The 24113-nt window shown below is 41.2% G+C and overlaps 1 protein-coding gene across 5 annotated transcripts in view; it reads right to left on the minus strand.

Annotated features, from left to right (window-relative positions):
- The window catches only part of DCLK1 (doublecortin like kinase 1), a 292627-nt gene that overhangs the window by 251246 nt on the left and 17268 nt on the right, over positions 1–24113 (minus strand). For all 5 annotated transcript variants that reach the window (XM_072976126.1, XM_072976124.1, XM_072976125.1 and 2 more), the window contains exon 3: positions 22034–22380. In XM_072976126.1, the coding sequence (XP_072832227.1) occupies positions 22034–22380 (347 nt within the window). The remainder of the gene's footprint in view (positions 1–22033; positions 22381–24113) is intronic.

Genomic DNA, 24113 nt, shown 5'->3' on the forward strand with positions numbered 1-24113 from the left:
GCAAACCCAGAGAGAGACCAACAGGACGGTCAACTCAAGACTCCTGAAGCTGTCCTTTCCTTCACTCTTTCTTTAGATTGCTATTATCCTGGTGTTTGGGCGACTTTGAACAGACAGATTAAAAACCCCAAACAGAATATTTCAATTGCATGTTGTGTATTTTCGATGAGTTAGCCAGTAATGAAATACATTACCTGTGTGAAGAAGTGCTTCAAGAAAAATCTCTACACAAGCCCAGTCTTGGGGCACTCAGCACACGGCAGGATGCTTTCAGTAAAAAGTACTTCATTAGGTACTGAACGCTCACCCTTCACCAGCTACAGCCAGATCCTCTTCCTCATTCAACTCAGCAGCCAGTGTCACTGTTTACCCATCTGACACCACTGTTTGCCAGTTATTCGCATTATTTAATTAGTTCCTTCAACAGACCAAGTCAGTGTCAGGAGCTGTTTCTCTGCCTTAAAACACGACCTGCACTAGCCGTCTGGAGTCCACTTCTGTTGAACTTGGGATCCCCTGGGCTCCAGAACATCTCACCTGAACTCAGGTGTTGGGACAAAGCACGTGGGGAGGGAGGCTCAGTCCCCAGAGAAGTCTGCATAAGACGATCTGAATGAACACCTCCCACTTTGGCTTTTAAAACACCCATAGAGGCTGTCTGCATGTCTACCCAAGTGGGATCCAAAGTTTGCAAAAAAAAAAAAAAAAAAAAAAAGCAGCATTGACCTTCAGGATAAGTGCAGCTACAAGGAAAATAAGCCTTTGTAAAGGGACCTGCGATCTCTCCGCCTATGTTGCAGTTAACAGAATTAGAAGCAGATATTACGCATTTATTACATGCATAATCAACTCTGAGTGTCTCCTAAAGGCAAGTGTTGGTGCGTACAGAAACATAAGACCCATCCTCTGATTATAAGAAATTTGCAGCTTAGTGACAGATAGACATGTAAAGATGGGACTGGAAGACATGACCTGTGGACTGCAGACACACAGGAGCTGCTCCGTGGATACTGACGCCTTTTTCCCACTAAGAAGCCTCCTGGAGGACATTTGCTCCTGTCTCCTCCTCACTCCCTTGTAACAGCTCGTCTGGGGGAGGCGAGGATAAATCGGACCCTTAATACTAAAGACACCTGCCCTCCTGTGCACACACCTTCTCCCAGGGCTCCGTCAGAGTTGATGACAAAGCTCCCCCAGGAAACAAGGAGAGGACCACGAAGGTGGCTAGAGATCAGAGCAAGAGACACAAAACCTGTGTTTTTTGTTTGTAGCCCAAAATTTAGGACAGCCCTTGGGTAGTGCCAGAGTACCTGTGTATAAAGTATGCTTCAGCTGGGTCTGAACAATATTCTCTAAAAACATGATGTGGGAAAATGGTACAGTTACACGTGGTTTTTCCTTTTTCTTCCTGATTGAAGACTCAAATTCCCCTCTGCAGACAGATCCTTCTTACCCAGGGTTGGCTCTGAGGCCCGAGCCCGGGGAGGAAGGAGCAGATGCGAAGGCGGGCACCCCCGTGGTGGGCAGGAGAGCCGGCCGCTGCCACGGTGCCAGCGAGGAACTTGGTCCTGGCCTTCGAGAGCAGTCCAGTCTTAAGGCTCTTCCTGAAGCTTTCTTGTATGTAAAAGCCTTGGGGAAAGTATTGTTAAATATCATCTTTGGCCTTAGCTCTGCTGTGGGGAAGGGAAGGACAGCTCTGCCCCATGTTGGAGGGAAGGGGTGCAGGGCAGGGGGCCACAGCCTGCGAAGGCAGCCCCTAAGACGGTCGAGTGCACCTGCAGGAGGGCAGGGCGGTGGGGGCACCCAGCGGGTCAGCCCAGGGGGCAGCCAGCCAGGCGGGGCTCCCGGATGGACGTGGGGATTCTGAGGGAGCAGAGGCTTAACATTCGTGCTGGGAAAATATCTGTATCTCCTGGCAAAGCCCAATACTGCGAAGAAGCCCCATGACAACCACGTTTCCATTTTTGTCTTAGCTCATAATAGCTCGAGAACGTTCACTATCCTCAGCTTCATGTCCTAGTGCGACCACTTTCTCAGCCCCTTACATTCCCTCCCATCTCTAATTCCTAGTTCAATGTTCCTACAGAGTCTAAATGTTTATGAATATTTAAAAAAAAAACAGATGAAATATCAACAACCAGTAACAGAAATACAGAATTTTTATTCCCCATTTTTAAAAAAACACTCTCGATCTACTTACCATCACTGGTGTTATTTATATATGTAAGTTTTGGCGGGGGTAAGCTTAAAATCATTTTAAAATGACTTTTACCAGAATCATTCTTATGCTTCAGGAACAGATTTTAACATATCTTTTCCCTAATGTCTTCAATAGGCCTGATTTCCAGCCCAACTCAAATCACCCCTCCCCTGTGTAATCTCACACACTGACGAAGAATCTGTAAGCTCTGCCCTGCTTGACCGGAAAACCTCACATTCTAAACAGCTGCGTGACCCAGGAGGACAGGCCTGGAGACCTAGTGGCCCGCCCGCCCTGCAGAGGCGCACCGGCCTTTCCCCCGTGTGCTTTGCGCAGCTAATGCAACTCTGAGTACTTCTGGAAACAGAATCTTGTTCCACGTCCGACTGTGCACGTTTCTTTCCAGGACAACACTCTCAGGGGCTCCCTGCCCTCGGGCCCTTCTCCACAGGACCGGATCCCAGCAGGAAGCCCAGGCCTCCGTCTGTGAAAGGGTCCCATTTGCTTCAAGCTCCCAATCACCCTCTAGCCACCTCAACTCTCTGACAAAGTCATTTCTTTTTTTTTCTTCTTTTTCTTTTCCTTTTTTTAAATTGCATTTTAATTAAAAAAATTGTTTTGTTGTTCTCTGTAAAAAGAAACATACAACAAACAGTCCTGGTCATTTAATTTCCCTAACTCCCTTCTCGTTTCTGGGGCACTGACTCCTGCCTCACATCAATCATGTTGAGCCCAGTTTGATTTTTCTTTTTTCCCCTCTCTCCACATTTCAAATACGCAACAAGACAAAAATCTTGTTTCCTCTGGTACAAGAGTGACTCCAACAAGAGCTAGTGGGAAAGGATGATGACACTTTGATCTCCATTTGGCAGCATGAAAGGACCAAAGCTTTTTACTCTGCTGGTGACGCATCGTTACTGAGGCCAGTGAGCGAGGATTAACAAACGCTGGTAATCCAGATGGTGTGTTTCCGATCACCATGGTCCCCAAATGTGCCCCACGCTTGGGAGGAATGAGCACGAGGTTGACAGTCTATTACTACAGTTTAAATGTATTGCACTTTAACATTGTAAGCTGTGAGATGTCCTGAATGCACTATTAAAGCAGGTTTTATTGCAAAATGGGGTGACAACAGTTGTAGGTTTACTGACATGGTAAGGAAAAATATGCAACATTTCTTGGTCTGGTGAAGCACAAAGATGGAAAGGAAAATATTTATCTTTGGGTCTGGACGATCAGGGTTTCCTGGATGAACATTCTGACATATTTTGAGATACTGGACTAATGGACTGGTGGGGCTGTGCATTCTCCACTTACAGGGACAATGTCTCAATCCTCCAGAGACGTTAGCTGTGTGAGAAGACTCCCCAGGAGGATCAGATGGAGGGCATTTCGGGAAGAGGGTATGGGACCACAAAGACACTGGAGGTCTGAAACAGCAAGCTGCCTGGAGCACTGGGACTTAGCATGTGCCTAACGGCAAGTGGCAAGAAATGAGGGTGTCCGGGGAGAAGAGGCCCACCTCTTGAAGGGTTTTATGTGCCACACTGGGACAAAACCAGCTCTGTGTCTTAGACAGCGCCCTCTGGAGGCGGCATGAAGGACAGTGTGGAGAGGAAAGACGCAGGAAGCAAAGACCAGCTAGAGAGCGTCTACAATGGTCCAGGCCTAGAGTTAGAGCACGAAGAAGGGGGACTGGATTCCAAAAGCATCTGGGGAGCACTGGGGGACTCACTGAAAAACTCATCGGATATGAGGACAGCGCAGGGAAAGGAAAGACACCCAGATGATGCTCGAGTCTCTAGTGAGGCAAATGGAAACTTAGAAAAACAGCAGAGGAGGGGAGCGACGATCTCGTGATCAAATCTGTCTTGTTCCCCAGCCAACATGCCCCACACCAACCGCCGGTCCCCTCTTCTGCCCCACTGTCACAGGGCTCAGCACTTAGCAGCAGGCACTGTAACCTTCGGTGAAATGCCTGTCTCCTGCCCTGTACGGGGGGTGTCTCGGGGCAGGAGTAGGACCTTCCTTATCTTTGTATCCTCAATGGCTGGCACATAATGTCAGTCAACTGCCTGACTTTCCACTTTTAATCTACATTTGGCCATAAATGGAAAATGACAACCCAAACTTCAGCGTTTCATCATCTGTTTGCTTCTCTATAGGTTTATGGTTAGTCCACAAAACTCCTTTCCTTTATAACACCCCAGAGGTATAAATAGTACGTGCGTCAAGGCAGATAAAGAAAATAATGGGACGTGTCTAGCAGCAAGCGATCCTGTTGACGGTACACAGCCCCACACTTGCTTCACTCCTCCCACTGGAAGGCAACAGCATATGAGTTCCGGCTCATGAGTTATTTTCCAGCTGTGTTATATTAAACATATTATACAATCCCTCTAAATCTCAGTTTCCTCATCTGTAAAAGAGAAAAAAATAAAACTTACCTCCAAGGGTTGGTGGGAGGAATCAATTTTATAACGCAGATAAAGTGCTTAACATAAACGACAGTTGAACACATGCCCACGGTCATTATGCATAGTGTATTATTTACCATTTAACACCACCACTCTCCACCTCACTGCCCAAACGTGCCCCTCATTCACCTGAGACGCTTTTTCTTTCCTTTTCATTTTCTTTACTTTCCCGCTCTTCTCCTTCTCATCAAACACTCAATTCTATAAATTTTATCTTCTAAATATCCCACGCATAGTAGTCAAGAGTCCAGACCACACAAAACAGGCATGAACTGAATAAAAGAGACCCTGAAAATAAGACGAGTCAAGGCAAAAATCGGCTTCAAATAAGAAGGCGTTGTTAACATCAGTGACAATCAGGCCTCGCTGAACAACAGACAGAGTGATGATGGTTCTTCAGAACTACGAACATGATGGGTCGTGTGATGTTCTGAAATTCTCACCTGTATCAAACCTTAAACGTGTAACTGATTTACGGATTGCCTATTGAAGACAGCGGAGGAAGGAGTGCTCACACAACTAACTGTTAAGGTTGGCAGTGTACTTCACTTGGAACAGATCGGTAAATTATTTAAGAAGGCTCCTGGAATAATTAAGTGGGCATATTTTCCCCTTAGATTGACAGAAGCCACTATGTGGGTAAAATCAACACTTCATTCAGTAACACTGGGTCCCAGGATCTGTGAAGGGAAGTTTTGGTATAATGGATCTCCTGGGGTGGGGAGGTGTTCCCATAGTGGCTACAAGTCATCTAGTTAAGTTTCCATATATTGTAGTATGACTTCCATTTCCTACATGAAAACAACACTACTTGATTAAAGTACCATATATTAAATGTCAATTCCTTAAACGAACGTTTACCAAGCACCTGATAAGATCGAAGTACCACGTTAGGGACACTGAGATCCAAGATACTTCCAAAGTCATTGTCTCATCAGCTTCCCTGCATTCACTCACTCCTCTACAGCTTTCTGATTTTTTTTCAAGAATCTCTTCACAGAACTATTCAGCCTCTTGAACAACCTAAGGAATTTCTTAATAATTCTGACATTTTGAATGATTATTATTTTAAGTAAAATGTTTTCATTAAATTGGGCATGACATTAATAGAACTTGGAAAGCACTTATGAAATATAATGACAAAATTTGTTCTTTCCAATCAACCTGTGTTAAATGTTTTCAAGAAATTTTAATTTATAAGGTAAACACGTGATTGATCACAAAAAATTTTAAATGACTATATATTATTTGGTATTAGAATCAAATCTATATTAAAATGTATTCAAATTAAAATACACCTTTTAATATAAAAAATAATGGTTCTTTGCAACGTGAGGTACATTTCCCACCAAAAAATATCTTGTTTAGTAACAGTCAGAGCAGAGAGTTTTAATCTGGTAATTAAAAACTAAATTTGAGAAAATTATCATTATATTTTCTTTTAAATATTATTTTCTTAAGTACTAGGAACAGCTTAATGCACTGTATAAAAAGTAGTAGCTTTATCTCTGTATGTTCTGCTCCTTATTAACTTCCTATATTTAACCAGCAGTTTACTATGAATATAAATTGAACAATATATGGCTGAGAACAAAGCTACAGAATAATCAAAACTGTGTTACAGCTTGTGGTATTCCACTGAGTGATAAACCAACTACCATGCGTGGCTCCTTGATGCACACTCAGTGGCTCTAAAATTGATTCCTTTTTAAGGGAAACATTTTTAAGCAACAATTATATTTGTAGTTTTTTAAAGATATTAAGACAAATGTCATCCCCGGAACACATTCCTGGGCACCCTAGGGGCTCCAGAACCATCAGCTGGGAAGCAACTCTACCATTTTAAAAATGAATTGCCCAGGACAACATGATGAAGACCCTGGAAAGCATCTGCTGTAAAAGAAAGGACCACTTAAAGCCGGGAATATGATTTTCCATAAGTGAAAAAATTAGATGAGACGAAAAGTGAAATTATCTCACACAAAGTAAAGGCTCAAATGGGAGGGGGGAAATCAAGGTGTAAAGGCAAAAAGGAAGAGAAAAAAGGAAGCAGGGATGATATGAAGGGCCCACATGTCTGTGTCTTCCTTTGTACAGAAGTACCAGGCTTTTGTTCTGATAAAGAAAGAAATGAAAGAAAGCAAACCCACGCCCAGCTGAACTGAATAATTGTGAATGGAAAATGTTTTGTCAAGAACCAGAAGTTTCTTTTGGTAATTAAAGGCATGAAAGAACACAGGCGGCAGAATTCACCCTCGCATCTCTCTTTCTGGGCTCAATCCCCTAGCTGCTTCTAGAAAATCACTACTGAATGCAAGGAAATGAAAAGGGATCTAAAACACGATTTCATTCCTGTCACTTGGTGAGTAAATACCAAAGACATATAAATTCTCTCCAAAAGGATATAAGAATAAAAGACAGAGCACTGATAAGCACAAAATAGAAAACGTAAACCCTGGCTCTGCTGTGAAGCGTAAGTTTCCTGGGGACAGCATCCCCAGATCACAGCATTTACAAGAGTCTCAACAAGGAAGGTGATCCCCCAAATTTAAGAGTCACTGTTGTAGATAAAAGATACAGGGCTTTGATTTGCTTTAAATCATTGGAATTAACATTTTTTCCATTTTGTTACCGTTACTCCCCGTTGTCAGCTTTGGCTAAAGGGAATCATAACAAAGACCATTCACCTTCGTATGTTAAGACAGCAGCTAAGAAAGGGGGACCCTTAAAAACCGTAAACCAGTTCCAACGGTTTTGAAAAGAGTCGTCTATACAGGATTCTCCCCAGTGCAGCCACCGCCCCTGTAAATCCTGGGTTCTACAGACGCGCAGATCACCAGGAGGGAGGTAAGAAAGCGAAAATCAATAGCAATCTCAGCATCTCGACAACCTCAGCGTTGTGCCTAAAAATAAGCCCAGGATTGTTGGAAGGAGCTTGGCCAGGGACCAGCTTCGTTTCCTCGACCTGTAAGAAGCCTCACAGAGGAGACTAAGCCTTGTTTTGCGTTTAGAGATGACCTTGAACATAAAGAAAAGGGATACATAGACATATGGACACAGATACAGATAATGAACATACAAGTTTCTCTGGAATCCAAAAGCCAGCAGCATCTGAACCCTGAATCACAAAGGCATTCAACGATGGCTCAATGAACAGAATTTCCCCAGGTGCAGCTGCACTGTACGGTAGGATATTCCACTTCGCAGTGAAGTCTTTTTCCTTGAGAAGAGAGAAACAGGTAATTTTTTCAAAAGCCCTCAAAGATCTTGAATAGTAAAGTTATGAAAGGGCAAGTGGGAAAAGCAAATCATGAAGAGGGGAAGAGAGAGATTACAAAATAACTGGATCTCATCCAAGAAACAGACAAAGCACATGGAAAGCATATTTTAGCAATGAAAAAAGCAAAAAAGATATACAGCTTGAAATATGTTAATATAATTTGAAATCTAGTCAGCCCATACATGGTATTTTGGACTGCTACATAGAAAAGTATCTCCAAATGGAGCATGGAGAAGGCAGGAATGAAAAACTGACGTCTGGGGAGCACCCCTGGGGCATCAGAGGACAATCACTGTTATTCCACCCTGCCATGAACGTTAAGTGTTTTTCCTCTTAGCTGCCTAAGTTTGGAATTGATTCAGAAATACCATATGTGCAAAGCATGCAAAAACAATAAGTGCTCTGCTGTACTGGAACTGGCTGCATCATCTTCTCCACTCAAAGTTACTGACAAAACCCCACTGAGCCCCAGCGCTAGTCACACTGAGCTGGAGAGGACAAAGATCCCATAAAAGGATTAAAGAACGATGCACTTCGTTAATCCATGATTACACAAATGACTTCACAGGTAGAAAAAAGTCTTTTCTATAGATGCGTGTAAAAGCATGGGGTCAGCTTTTAAAAGTTGAGGCAATTAAAAAGCAGACCGGGGGTTGCTGGTCTGGCGGTGGGAGCAGGGAAGGACAGCACATGGGTGGGAGGGAACTTTCTGTGGTCATAGTGTCTCAACACTGACTGGGTTGTGGTGATGGCTGCAAAACTCTATGAATGTATGAAATCACTGAGGAGTACACTAAAACGGGTAAAATTTATGGTATGTAAACTGTACCTTAATAAAGCTAGAAACATTTTTTAAGTTGACATATTTTGAAATTCAACAATATTCCCCTTCTATAAAATGGCTGGATTTCTGGGTGATGCATTCCATTAAGAGTGTTCTTTTTCCAAATGCTCAATATCACTAATTATCAGAGAAATGCAAATCAAAACTACAATGAGGTATCACCTCACACCAGTCAGAATGGCCGTCATTCAAAAATCCAAAAATGACAAATGCTGGAGAGGCTGTGGAGAAAGGGGAACCCTCCTACACTGCTGGTGGGAATGCAGTTTGGTGCAGCCACTATGGAAAACAGTGTGGAGATTCCTCAAAAGACTAGGAATAGACTTACCATATGACCCAGGAATCCCACTCCTGGGCTTGTATCCAGAAGGAAATCTACTTCAGGATGACTCCTGCACCCCAATGTTCATAGCAGCACTATTTACAATAGCCAAAACATGGAAACAGCCTAAATGTCCATCAACAGGTGACTGGATAAAGAAGATGTGGTATATTTATACAATGGAATACTACTCAGCCATAAAAACCGACAACATAACGCCATTTGCAGCAACATGGATGCTCCTAGAGAATGTCATTCTAAGTGAAGTAAGCCAGAAAGAGAAAGAAAAATACCATATGAGATCGCTCATATGTGGAATCTAAAGACTCATGGACAGAGAATACAGACTTGTGGTTACCAGGGGGGTAGAGGGTGGGAAGGGATAGACTGGGATTTCAAAATTGTAGAATAGATAAATCAAGATTACACTGTATAGCACAGGGAAATATACACAAAGTGTTATGATAAATCACAGAGAAAAAAATGTGACAATGAGTGTGTATATGTCCATGAATGACTGAAAAATTGTGCTGAACACTGGAATTTGACACAACATTGTAAAATGATTATAAATCAATAAAAAATGTTAAAAAAAGTGTTCTTTTTCCACTGTTAGGAATGGAAATCTTTATGATAATTTGTAAAAAAGAGATGCTTAGAGGCCAAATGGGATCAAGAACTTCTCGTGGGTTCTATTGAAGCGGTCCCGCTTTAACAGTTTAATTCACGTGCCCTCTAACGTTGAGAACATGCGTGTTCTCGTACATCTGTTAGATGAGTATGGGCTTTGTGTCACGAGTTGGGAATGTCTCAGTTTTCCTTCACTGGGTAGGGGGAAGACTTGGAAGAATTCCTCAACAGATGATTTAGGGCCCCCTAGATTCACTGCTAGGGAAACTTGCGTTCTCATATTTGTTTGTTCATAAAGTAGGATGTGATTGGTACTCGTACTCGAGGATGTCCTTGCATTGTTTGGAAATGTGACGGCCAAGATCCTCTTAAGCAACATTACCATTATATTTTAAATAACTGAAAGGTGTGTTCTACTTTATAGATTAACAAATAGCACTTCTAGCACATTCAGAATACAAATAATGTTAAAAGCCTACTTTTGTGCACCAGCATGCTAGTAGACAGCTTTACGTTTAAATTAGTCCCTTTGTTCAAAGCTTGTGGCATATTTTAGATGCCTTGAAAAGAAATAATAAATGGACTAGCCCTCAGTTTCACTACCCTGAACTTTCCCCGTGAGGTGTGTTGTCAATCAGATCTGAAAAATCACCATCTTCTCCTTGCATCAGTCAACGTAAGAAAGAAGTTATTTTCAAGATTTTGCAAGAATATCAAAATGTCTGAGAACTGATATTGGTGATTTTTACCCCCACGTAGGTACACTTTGGGGCACAGGAGAATGAGGGGAAGAACTAGAGGAGATGTGGGTATGTTCTGAGTGTCAGCAACAGTAATGACACTGTTTTTTTCCAAGGTCTTAAAATCACTTTTTTCAAAGGGAAAAATGAAGCCTTACTATGTGTTTAAATTATTGCATATCTCTGTCTCTGATGGCTTCTCATCTGGAAGGACCTTAATGTAAATGAGCCCACTGTAGAAGGATTCTGCTCATTAGACGTTTCCTTCATCCTGTTTGCTCTGTAATTTGGTTTAACAGAAACTGAAGGAAGGGTGTCAGACCAGTTTGGGCATGTAGCACCAGCTCTGTGCCAGCCGAAGACGGATAATACGCCATGTCATGATCAAGAGTTGGAAGATATTTTCTATTGCAGCAGCTGGAAAGAGCTGGCATGAATACTGCTGAGTAGTTGGGTTTCCAGGAAAGTAAAGGACTGGAGCTGTCCCTGGGTGTGAGGTTTTGCAGAAAAGAGCATAAAATCGTCTGTATACTGAACCTAACTCAGGGCTATTAACATCAACAAGAACACAACAGGAGCTAGCGTTTCTTGAATGCTCACCATGTGCCAGGCACTAACTAAAGGTTTCTCCTCTACCATATCAGCAGTGTCATGAGATAGGTACTAGGCACTACTGTTACCTCCGTATTACAGATGTAGAAACAAGGGAAATAACTAGTCAACCCAGTTGATTAGTATGAGATCAAGGCTGAAATGAAATTGAGAAGTTGCCCCTCTACTTCCTGCACATATTAAAAATCTCCCCATGTTCTTCTGGACATCTTCCACATTGAGAATTTTCTCCTGTATAGGGACTCTGCCTGACAACAGTTGGAAATCTAAAACCAACTCTCGGGGACGGTTTTAATGACTTCCAATCATCCCCATGGAAGCTATCCAGAAGAACCATGAAGAAAACATTAAATATGCACAGCCCATTGAGGGGCGCATACAGATAATGTCTAAGAGCACGCATAGGGACCTAGCGGCAACCATGGGCATTAAGCCTTCCATCAGGATCAGCGTTTCCACAGTAATTGTTCAGCCTTCCCTGCATCTCCTCACTTATTCTCCATACAGGAAGTCATCCATCGCCCACACACGGGCGGCCCATTGAGGCCCGACTGCAGTGGGTGCACGCTTCATTCTAATGGACTGGCTGCTATCCAAAACTTGGCTGATGGCAACCATACCTTGCCATCTGATGTTAACACTGACATTGAGAGGATGCAAATAAAACTGCTAAGTAAGCTAAAGTGAATGTTTAAGTCCGTCTACTGAGTAGCAGCCTGGCTTTACCCTCTTTAGGGCTTCGGATTCTGATGCTCTCCCTATTTATAGTGTTCAATCGCCTGATCAGTGCTTCCCAAATTTAATGTGAACGTGGACCACGTGAGGATCTTGATTCTGATTCAGCAGCAGGTCTAGGGTGGGGCTTGAGCAGGTGCATTTCTACAAGATCGCTGGTGGCACTACTGCTCCTGTCTTCCGACCACTCTTGGGAGCAAGGTTTTTAAGAACACAGGTGGAGTATATACCTGAGCTTACAGAAGGACTTTCCATAATTTGTTTTGTTGCATAACTAGTTACTAGTCCCTACAGTGTTACTATGAAAAAGCATCAGAAGTAAAACATCTCTTTTTTTCTTTCAAGATAATGCTTACTTTGAATTGTTTTCTTATAGGAGATTTTTTTAAAATAAAATATTGATTGTATCTTACTACCTACCAAATTAAATTTAGTTTGTAGTCTTCCAAGTAGAGAAAAAAAGACAGTAGAAAGATCTCTTGTAGAGACACTGCTAGTCCTATAATTATGTGATTCTGCTTAGTGGAGTCTGAGCCACAAGTTAAAATCAAGAAGCATCACTTAATAATTATTAAGCATCTAATAAGGGTAGTCAAGGGTACAGAAGTTAATAAAGCACCGTCTTCTTTCTCCAAGGTGTTCTGGTCTTACACAAGTTCACGAATGGTTAGAACACAAAGCAGAAGTGATTAGGCACAGAAAGAGAATTACCTTGTGTTTTTCCCTTAGGGAGAGACTTGTACAGGATCAGAGTGATTGTGCTCCAAAGGACATAAGAAGCCTAAGCTGATATTTATGAAACAATACTAGACTTATTGAATCAGACAGGTTTTGAAATGTGATAATTTTTTCCCCAAGAGGATTCTAGGCAGAGTGGATGAATTCTGAGATACTTTTAACCTCCAGTAACTGACGACATTGAACAACATCTCAAGAGTCACTACTCCCCACAATATTTGCCTCTCAATCTGACTTTACAAGTCTGTAACTCTCAGCCGCAAGTCAGAACTCAGATAGGAGATGGTCTGCTCATGAGTTACAGGGAATCACAGGGAATCACACTGGACAACTTGCCTTCCAACGATCTGGGCAAGAAAATAACAAAATTAGAGAAGGAATGGCTTCGTAATTTCAAGACATCTCCCACATGAATGTACATAGTATCATGTGAAATTATAAGCAAGAAACCAAATTGTGTATAGAGTAGAATCTGAACTTTCTTTAAAGAAAAAAGCAAAAAAATTGGCTAAAACTTTAATAAGTGCCATCTTGTCGATGAGACTGTAGGTCATTTTAATTTATCTTAATATTTTCTCACTTGCTCCCAAATCCTTTATAATGATCATTCATTAATCTTACAGTGGGGAAAAGCCAATTAAAACATAAATCTCCCATCTGTCCTTTTGTTTCTGTGGCATGTTGTTTACGACATAGTTCAGATTTAAAATTGAATTTTTTAATTTCCATTTAATTTCTGAAACTACCTTCTTTCATTTAATTTAGTTTCGAGGATTTAAACTAATCAGAAAAATCTGCTGCAACATATTGTACTCAGCACCACGAACGCCCTTGAACACTGCAGGTTTGCTTCTCTGCAATAATTGGGCCAGATGCTCTTCATGCCAATCTCCTACTGGCCTATCACCAATTTCTCAATCCATAGGACGTATTGATTAGCTCTTCCCTTTATGCACTGGATGGCTGCGGCAATGTCAGAAAGATTTAGGGCAATTTTCCTGACTCACATGGTGAGAAATTTCTAGCAGTATGTCTATTGTTTCCCCACACGATACAAGTTCTTTCAATTGAGAAATGCTCTAAAATTGGCAGATGAGTTTTTGATTCATTATCCCAGTCTTCAATGAAGCAGGTGCTTGAGCTAGAAAACCAGCCCCATGATGAGCACCTTAGAATCTGGTTTTGGTGCAGAGAGCACCCCCAACACAGACGGTGACACTCCAGCACAGCCCAGGGTGACCAGTCGGCTCCTAAATGGTCACGACCTATGCTCTGCAAATCACTGGAAGCAATGTGCTTAGTCCAAAGGGGCAGGTCATGGCAAAATGGTCAAAGGTCCAGTCATTTAATCATTCTATCATTTCTTGAACAAGTATGTACCAGGCCAGGGCCTAGAGATTCAGAGGCCAATAGGACACCATCCCTAGCCTCATCCTATAAATTCTGAAAAGGGAGGCAGGCACATCAGCTGTCAACAAGCCAGCAGAATCAAGAATTGTGGGGCCATCTGGATGGACAGAGGACAGTGAACGGAGCCCCAGGAGAGGGAGTGGTCAGTTCTACATGGGAAGGTCATACATGAGGCCACCTTTGAATTCATCTTGAGAAATAATAAGGTTCTTGCTTTGCAGAGCTGTGGTGATAATTCAGTGGAATGGATATAACTCAGTAACTAGCCCATGGCACCAGGGACAGAGAAGTGTTCAACCAGTGACAGTAATAATAATGTTAATGCTACGTTATTGTAATGGGTTGCCAATAGGTCACCCTTAAGGAATAACTGGTACAACTGAAGAAAAAAGTGATAAAAAAGAAAGTAATATCTAGGCTACATTCACAACTGATTGACGATAAATGGAAAGATAAGAATATACTCAGTAGCAGTTTAGTCACGGAACAGACAATGGAAACAATGCAAATGGCCAATTCTATGTCAACAACATTACACAAGTGTCCTGTATTTTTAAGAAAGCCTGGAGTAGGAAAACAGAAGGGAGAAGACTAGTAGTTATAGAGGACCTACCATATGTCAAGCCAAGGCCCTTATATATACTTTCTCAATTAATTATCCCACCAATAAAAGTATGCATTTTTATTGCCATTTTAAAGAGAAAACTGAGATTCAAAGTTTCATTGACTTGCCAAAGGCCACGTGGCTGACGAGTGATGAAGTCAGGATTTGATCTTATAAGCATCTCCTTTCAAATTCCATGCTCTTTGCATCATACCGTGACACATTCTCATATGAAAAGACACATTTACAAAGGTAGATATGATTAGTAGTTATTAAAGGAGAATTTTAAATAGTGAGTTCCCTCAACACATTTAAAATATGGCTGTTTTTCAAAACCAAAAAAACAATTTACCCTCAGCTTTTCAGGTATAAGAACTACCTACCAATCATTGAGAGCCTACTGTAGTGCTAAGTTTGTCAGATTGTTTCATTTAATCCTCATGACAACTTATAAAGCAGGCATTATTATTATTCCCATTATACAGATGAGAAAATGGAGGAGTACCAGAGAGTTCAACTCCCCAATGGGAAAACAGATTTCATGGTGACCAGGGGTAGAGGACAGACGACCCAAGTCTATCAGTCTTAAGACTATGTGTTTGAAACTAGTCTATAAAAACTAGTGTTTCTCCTCTATATTATGTCACTGCATACATCTATGCTTAAATTACAACATACGTAAGCAAATTTCCTCATTACAAGTAAATTCAAAATACAGGACTTTAAAACTTAAATAATCACTTAAGCTGGGAACTAAGTTTTCCATGCCCAAATGAGAAATTAGATCAAGCTAGATTCTTCAGACTGAAATCTGAGCTCAGGCACAGCTGACGTTAAAGTCCAAGTTTTTTTCCATCATTCCAACATGCCCCCTTACAGGCCAAATCAGGCTCTCGGTCTCTGCAAAAGCACAAGTCACCACAAGGAGATGATCGCAAAGCCGACAGCCTTGGGAGAGTGCCCCAAGCACCCTGAGCACACCAGAGGCAGGGCTTCAGGGAACACAACTTCATTTCAGCAGCGGGTCACTGGGGAACTCAGAATTCATTTTATAGCAAATTAGAATTCAATTTACAGAAAACTGACTTTTGCTGGGGCCAATCGAAGCATTAAAATATACACCACTGCAGGCACCTGTAATTCATTACATTGTCGCAGGAGCTCAGGCTGGAAGGAAAAGACTTAACTCTCCCCAATTTGGGGGAATTAATCGTTTCAGAAGGACAGGTGTAGCTTATGAGTCCTGAATAGCAACCCAAAATAGCACATTCCATTCTGTACACTTAAATTCCCTAAGTATCATAACGATTCTTACCAGACAGCTAAAACTGTCCAGCAACTCAGAGCTCTAGCAAATCATGAGGATGGTTTAACATGTGCTCTGAGCTTTTGTAGGAAATTTTAATTCTACATTTTAAAACGTAAGCTAAATTATTTGTACCAATTGTTTTTTACACCAGTTGCAAACAAAACTAAAAGGTGTTACATTCACTTTCACAACATAGATAATACACCAAATCACAATAGTAAAAATCTATATACCAAGAATAACAGGTTTAAATATGCTTAAAGAACTTAATTACAGCCGTCACAGAAGTTTAAATTTTAAAAAAGGAAAAATGCTATTACCAACAGGTATGGAAAATCTCCTTTTCCAGTCCAACCAAATTCTTTCACATCCTAAATTCTTCTTTTTCATTCTGAAACCTTTCGTTTTCACATCTTCTATGCTCGTGAATTGCTACAGCCCAGGTCAGATGTGGTAGTAATGGGTCCCACTTTTTTAACCGGTGTGGGGAAGAAACAGTCTAAGCTCTCTAAACTCAAGGATGAGCCAAATTATCTTCACTGAAGATTAGAATTAGATATTAGAAATCAAAAGGAAAAAAAACAAAGACCAGTTTGTGATCTCTGATTGATAAGATTCCTATTGATCATGTTACCATTTCTTGAAATCCAATACCCTCATATACCAATTACCTAAAATAAACGGCTGCAGTTATGACTCATTTACAAGCATCTTTCGAGCTTTACGTTTATTGTAGGTGAGGAGATCCAACGATCAAAAGGTATAGAAAAGACGTAGTAATTGATAAATTTTTTGACAGCTCCTGGGATTTCCTCTATAAGGCAGCTGCTTTGGTCAGAATGTTTGTGTCCCCCAAAACCTCATATGTTGAAACCTAACCCCCAAGGTGATTATACTGGGGAGGTACTTTGCAGAGTGATTAGGTCATACGGGGAAGCCCTCATGATGGGATCAGTGCCCTTATAAAAGATACCCATTTCATATTCTTTTTCATTATAGGCCATTACAAGGTTTTGAATATAGTTCCCTGTGCGATACAGTAGGATCTTGTTGTTTATTTTATATACAGTGGTTTTTAGTATATGTAAAAGTGAATCACTATGCTGTACACCAGAAATTAACACAACATTGTAAATCGATTATACTTCAATTTAAAAAAGTGAAAAAAAAAGAGATCCTATGGAAGTCCCTGGCCCCTTCTGCCACGTGAGGACACTGCAGAACCAGAAGGAGGGCTCTCATCAGACCAAATGTGCTGGCTCCTTGATACTGGACTTCCAGCCTACAGGACGGGGAGAAATAAATTTACCTTGTATTTAAGCCCCCAGTCTGTAGTATTCTGTTATTATAGCCCTAGGGAACTAAGACAGCAGCTATGAGGCCTGTTCTCAGTCTACATCTAGATCAGTTTCTGAGTACCTTTACTTTAGCTGAGTTACTCCCAGTGTTCTCCTGCTAGGAAGACAGTGAGTTGTTCGCTCACTCTGGCATGCTAGCGCTGGTGGATCTTACAAAGTGCACAACCTACGTGACATGCCTATAAGCTAAAAATACAACATCCTTGAGTTTGCCCCCTGCTACTAAAGCACGCTATTACTTTACACAGATCTTCAACGTCAAAGAGCAGATAAGATGGGGAATGCGCGTATATTTTCTACTTAAAGAGCAATCTGGCTTCTCATGACTATATTTCAGTGGGAAAGGAGGGGAAAATTGGGAAGTGCCTTATCTACAATCTTTACAGTATAAATTGCCTGCTTAGGCACTAGCTGTTCTAAGACTTGCTGTTGTTTATGTTTCTAAGTCAAGGATTCAGTAATCACAGATGCCGAAGACTAAGCAGTTCAAGACAGCCTGATTAGCTGTTCCAAAAAAGGACTCAGAAGATAGGCGAGTGTATCTTTTCAGCAAATCTTGTAACTTTGGGGCTTATTTTAATCGCTTAAAAAATTGTCACACTCCAAACGACCTCTGGGAGTAGTTGCCGGGCAGGGGGAGTGAATAACCCACAGAAAACTACCAACATCCAGAGTCCGGACTGGGGCAAGAGGGAAAGACTCACACACCCTGCAGAGCCTCCCTTGAATATGGAGAAAGGGCAAGTGATTTTAACCTTCAGCTAGAAAATGCCCCCTGTCCTTCCAGAGCCCTTAATCAACGCCCAGATAAATAATGCATCACTGAAAATAAGACAGAGCAAGTGCCCTGAACTCCCCAGCCACGACAGCAAAAGTGCCTGATCATATGGTGAGCAGAGGCCCCCTGAAGGTGTGAGGAGGGGGAGGCAAGGTTGCAGCAACCTTTTAACCAGAAGCTTCAAGGCTCTTGGATAAAGAATTGCAGCTTCCTGCAAAATGTCTTCTGTACGGTGCAGCAATTACAATATGTTGATTTCCTAATCTCAGCCGAAAAACCTCAGAAAAGCACTGTATAATGAACTCATAGGTTAGGACTTAAAGCAGAGCCAAGAGGCCAATAAGCAAAGAAGACAGAGAGGTGGCAGAAACAAGTGAGAGGGGCCTGTGGTCCACACACTCCAGCGCCCATCTCTGGGTACCATATGTAACAGCAGGCACCCATGGGCTGGCACTGTTCCATTGTTAGAAATCCCAGAGTCACCAGTTACCTTCCCGTGGATACATCTGCAGGCTGCCCGAAGGCAATCTGAAAAGCCATTGCTGCTGGTATACCTTCCTCTCTACCCATTTATCCAAAGCACTTAAGCTATCAATTATTTAAACAATTCTATTTCCTCAATACAAAAACATTCCCTTTAAAAGCTTTACTGGGTGTTGCATTTTGGTGCAAGAGTTCAGTTATACTATTTTTAAAAAAAAAGAGGCAGGACAAGTGACCTTTAAGGGTGATGCACTGTGGACAGCATGCGAACCTAATGCCACAATGGGCAGGGAAAGATGGTGGCAGCATGGGGTGCCAGCCTACTACGTATGGCAGAGCATCATGGCACAAGAAGGCTTGGAGGAACCTGGTTTACTCTCAGAGGCTTACCAAGCCCTAGTCATAGCCCCAGCTGTCAAAGAATCCTTCTCACAAATGGCTTATGAGGGCAGATTTCTCTTTTGAACAGAAACGATTCTAAAGACTGCTGGGGTCCATGAGGAAGGCATCTTTGTCCCTACGGGGAACCCAAGCACGAAGTCTTTATATTCTTTCTACTTTATCAGCTCCCCAGAACTGAACTGAATCAGCGCCACACACGCACACAAATCAGTTGAATACAACCGTCAGCTGAATGACTGCAGGGAAAAAACTCATAGCAGAAAACTTTTAGATGATACTCCTTGGACAAATTACTCACTCGAAAATTCTTTTTTGTACATTTGCATCTCTTTGGTGTTTTAATAGAATCTGCTGTGGTACAGTGGTTATGAGCACACGCTCTGGACGGAGAGACTAGTTCAGATTCCACCTCTGCCATTTATATCTGTGTAGTCTCAGACTTGTTTTTTTTAATTAACAAGTTCTGTGCCTTAATATCTTCATCTGTTAAATGGGGATATAACTGAGCTGTTAGGAGTAAACATGCTAATACATGCAAAGCAATTAGAATAATGCTTAATAAAACTAATAAAGCTATGACTATTATTATTATAGCTCAAAACTGCTTTTGCACATTTATCATAGTGGTTCCCACAAGCACTCTGTGAAACAGAGGTGATCATCCTACCCATGTTTTACTGATGAATCTAATGAGGCTCAGTTATTTGCCAAAATAAAAAAAAAAATCTGGCTGAGCCAAGATTTGAATCCTAGTCTTTTGACATTAAACCTTGGATTCTTTTCCATTACTTTGCATTATTTACATGTAAACCACAGCAAAAATGAAACTGAGCAGGACCCTGCAAGGCCTTCTCAGGGACAGAAGCCCCCCATCCCCAACCCCTCCACCCCTATCCCCTGGCTCTTGTTTTTAGAAAAGCTTTAGCCTCCCCAAGTTCCAAGGGGCATATTTAATCAGAGAGGTGAGAAAACGCAGAAACAAAGGAAAACAGTCAAGCAAGACAAAATAATAATAGTTCAGCCATAAAACAAAGTCAAGGACCTTACTTAATAAGGGCTATACTTAATATCCTGAGCCATGTGTCTGAGCTGCTTTGCAGATACTAAAGCCCCCACCAGGTGGAAGGCGTTAACTGCACACTGACCACCAGCACGGAGACCCCAGACCGGTTGGAACCAGAAGGCTGAGGATGTTGACTCCTGAAATACCACCCTCTTACCTCACCAACAGCCAATTAGAGGGATGGGCATGAGCTGATCCCACGCCCTGAGCCCCTGTCCCTCACCTTGCCTTTAAAAACACTTCCCTAAAAGTCATGGGGGAGTTTGGGTCTTTTGAGCATGAGCTGCCCATACTTTCCTTCTCTACAACCTGGTGTCGGTAGACTGGCTCTGCTTTGCATCAGGCGATTGGACCTAAGTTTCATTCGGTAACAAAAACAGCCATTATAGAATATAGACACGCGATATATTCCTGAAAAGAAAAAAACTACTGAGAACAACATAGTGTCTATCCTAGGAATTCATTCTTGGAATAAACAAATGATCACTTGATGGCAGAATTCAGCTTACGTAATTAAAGCTGATTTTTAGATCCAGTGTATAGCAATCTGGAACCCCAGAATTCTGAAGCAAGGCAGGAGGAGGCAGGTTTATCAATATGCATTCTTCGTTGTAAATTTTACTCTTTAGGGAAACAGGTCAACTCTCATCTTGAGAAAAATCACAAAAAAAATGCAGAACCACGAGACAGTTGACTAATTCATTACAAAGGGAACCCCTAAAGGGCATCTTAAACATTTAAATGTCAACCTTGCCATCTTATTGTTATAATCCATAAGCCAACAGTGGACTTTCTGATTGCTAATATATTGATGGCATTCAGGCCACATCCTCTTAGATCTAGAAAACTGGGAGTCTCCTTACTAAGAATCGTTATCCACATAACACTTAGGGGAAGTTTTATGAGACAAGTAGAGGACTGGCGAGCATAAATGAACAACCGGCAAATCATTCTTTTTTCGTAATAATTTTTGTAATTCAGAGCATTTGAATGAGTCCTTGGAGGAGGAATTTTTTTCATGACTAACACCCTGTAGTATTTGCATCTATTTCTAATTCATAAAGTTTGAATGTGTTAGCCTTCAAGAACTTGTATGAGTCTTCTATTTAATAAGATCAATCTTTTAATCTGTGACTCTAGTTTTGGTTTTTAATATGTACTTTATATACAAATCATTCAAATTACCCCTCAACATAATTTTTAACAAGCATATGACAGGTCCACATTAAAAATTAACTTCAAGCAAAGCTAGTGTGTTAAAAAAAATTGTCACTTAAACAAAAGATACTGGTAAACTCTGAATGACCAGCAAATTTCATCACAGATGTATCTTTTATTCAGCTCACCATCAGGGTTCTGCCAAATCTTTACAGAGTCCACACAAGACTTCAAGTTCACCTGAGTAATGCACATTAAAATGTCCACTCACTCAAGTCAACTGAGTATATTCCACTGCTAAAGAAACCTCCCTTTCATTTTAATTCTAAAATTGTTTTCATGTATAATATTCTAGAGATATGCCTCTCAAAGCCATCCAGATGGAAATATTTCACCCCCTTAGATATGTACTTAAAAATCTATAAAATTTAAATAAATCTCAGTAGTGAACATTACTGAGACATAAAATTATGAAATACTATTTAGGCCAAAGAAAGGACTTCGATTTTTCTCTATTGGTCAGAGTTCACCTTAACACTTCATCCCTGCTCAAGGTGGTAAGACACTGCTATACAACCAAATTGAAAACAGATGGCTGAAAAAGCACCATTATGTTGAGCAATTAATACCTGGAAAAGTAGAAATCTCTGAGTAATCATTTAAGCTTCAGAGGTCTGTACTCATACTTCATTCCTACGGGTAATCCTGTGCTAATTCTACCCTTGTACTGATGTAAGGGCAATAGCTATGTATTCATGGACTAAATGACCCAACTCCCTCCACGTCAGTTAACATGTGTGTCTCAGGGCCCCATCACATGCTGCATAAATTCCCCATCTCCCAGGTTTCCTGCCCGCGAAGCCCAGGTCATACCACAATCCCGCCCTTACCTGCTTCCCGTCCAGGGTGTACAGGCGCTTCACCACTCCCGAGTCCAGCTTGATGGCGTCCGTTATATCAGTGAGAACCTGCTCAAAGGAATGAGCAGTCTTCTTGTTCAGCAGAATCCTGACGGCTTTCCGCGGCTTCACTCCACTTCTGATGATGGTGACCAGCTTGGGCCGGATGAAATCCTTATTCTCCCGCACCTCCGAAGGGCTCCCTTTGGCAGTGGCCAGTGAGGACACCGCCCGTGAAGCCGAGGTGGTCTTGACGTTCACCGACCAGTTGGGGTTCACGTTCTTGGTGTACTCCAGCTTCTTGAAGGGCTCTATGGAGCCACACACGTAACTCTCTCCTAAGGAGGAGAGGAATATATTTAAATTTACACTAAGGTAAACTCATTTCCTTTTTCGTACTCGTTGATTTTTCCTTTTCTACCTAGAAGTGAGAGATACCTGTGACTTCTTAAACAATGGAGGCATGATTAAAAACTAAAAAGAAAGATTTTGATTTTTAATCCAGCTTTGTCAGCAACAGATTTGTATACTGGAGGGAAAAAAATTAATCATCATTCCTGCCTTTGTTCATCTTCAGATTGGTGACAGAAATACTGCTATTGAACAGCCCTCGGAAAGATACGGAACTGAATTCAAAATAGAAAGTATTTGGGGGGTTTAGGTATATTTACGTTCGCAGAAAACTTCAAAATCAGAAGTACATTTGCCACCTGAGGTAACTTAAAAACTGAAAATGGATCCGGAAACAGCTTCTTAAAATACTTGTGTAATTTCTAAGTTTGATGGGAGTGTTTGCTAAACATTTTGTAAAGTCAAGTAAAATCCCAAAAGCAAGCAGAATAAACCCCCTTCCTTTTCTTCCATCCACACAGGGCCAACCACAGACCCACACGCACGAGGAAGCCAAGTCATACTCATTTATAGAAAAAAGGTTTCAAGAGTGGTCAGCTTACAAACTTCATGAGCTGACTTTAAAATAAATGTAATTATATAAGAGGAATAAGATCTGAGGATCTAATGTTTGGCATAGTGACTGCAGTTGATAACACTGTACAACTGAAATTCGCTAAGAGAACAGAACTTGAATGCTCTCACCAAATAAAAGGGAAAAATGATAAATATTTGAGATGACAAATGTATTAACTAGATAGGGGGAATCCTTCATATATATATACCATATATATGTAAAATCATTTTAAGGTACACTTTAAGTATCTTACAATTTTATTTATCAGTTATACCCCAATAAAGCTGAAAACAGAAAATAAATATATAAAACTAAATGTTTATTTTAAAAGTGATTCCTTAACAGAGAATCGTTTAATGAAGATAGACTATTAAATAGATGTGGACCACATAAAAAAGAAAGTAACATATGTACCAAACGATGACAAATTATAAAATGACTGATACTTCAAAAAGTTAGGTCAAAGCATTTTGAAATTAAAGATTTCATAATGGCTTTTTTTCTTTGCTAGTAAGTCTATAAGCGGGAATAGGCAACAATGCTAAAAAGCCTTCATAATTGCAGGTAAAGTGGCCTAGGACTAATCCTAGCCCATTTACTTTTATCTAAATCCTTGTCCTATTTTTAAAGTAATAGTGCAAGCACCCAAGGCCATGGAACAGGTATTCACATAAAAATAAGTGAACCAGGGTTTCAAAAATAGAAAAGCACACTTACACATGTTATCAAATACTCTGCCAATGTTTTCAAAACACGCTCCAATGTGTGTTCATACGTTACGTCTCACTAGAAGTGGTACAAATAGTACAAATTCTGGAAACCCCCTTTCCATTCACTTAGCAGATTGTTATTGGTTCCAACTATGCTTTTCTCAAGATGCGTGTGGCTCTTAAAAACACACCCACAGGGCCACAAGAAGAAGGGTGTTTCTGAAGGCTTTGTGGAAAGACAGTGTGAATGTGATGGTGGGAAGGGAACCGGAACTCTGGGCTCGAGACTTGGCCTCTCAGCATGGGACTCAGTCAAGTCCCCTCATCTTCATGGTGGTCGTTGATTCGCCTGTTGGATGAAGGCTAATGCCAGTGTTCACTTTCATCTCACCAC

The sequence above is a fragment of the Vicugna pacos genome, chromosome 14 (assembly GCF_048564905.1).
Source record: "Vicugna pacos chromosome 14, VicPac4, whole genome shotgun sequence".
NCBI lineage: Eukaryota > Metazoa > Chordata > Mammalia > Artiodactyla > Camelidae > Vicugna > Vicugna pacos.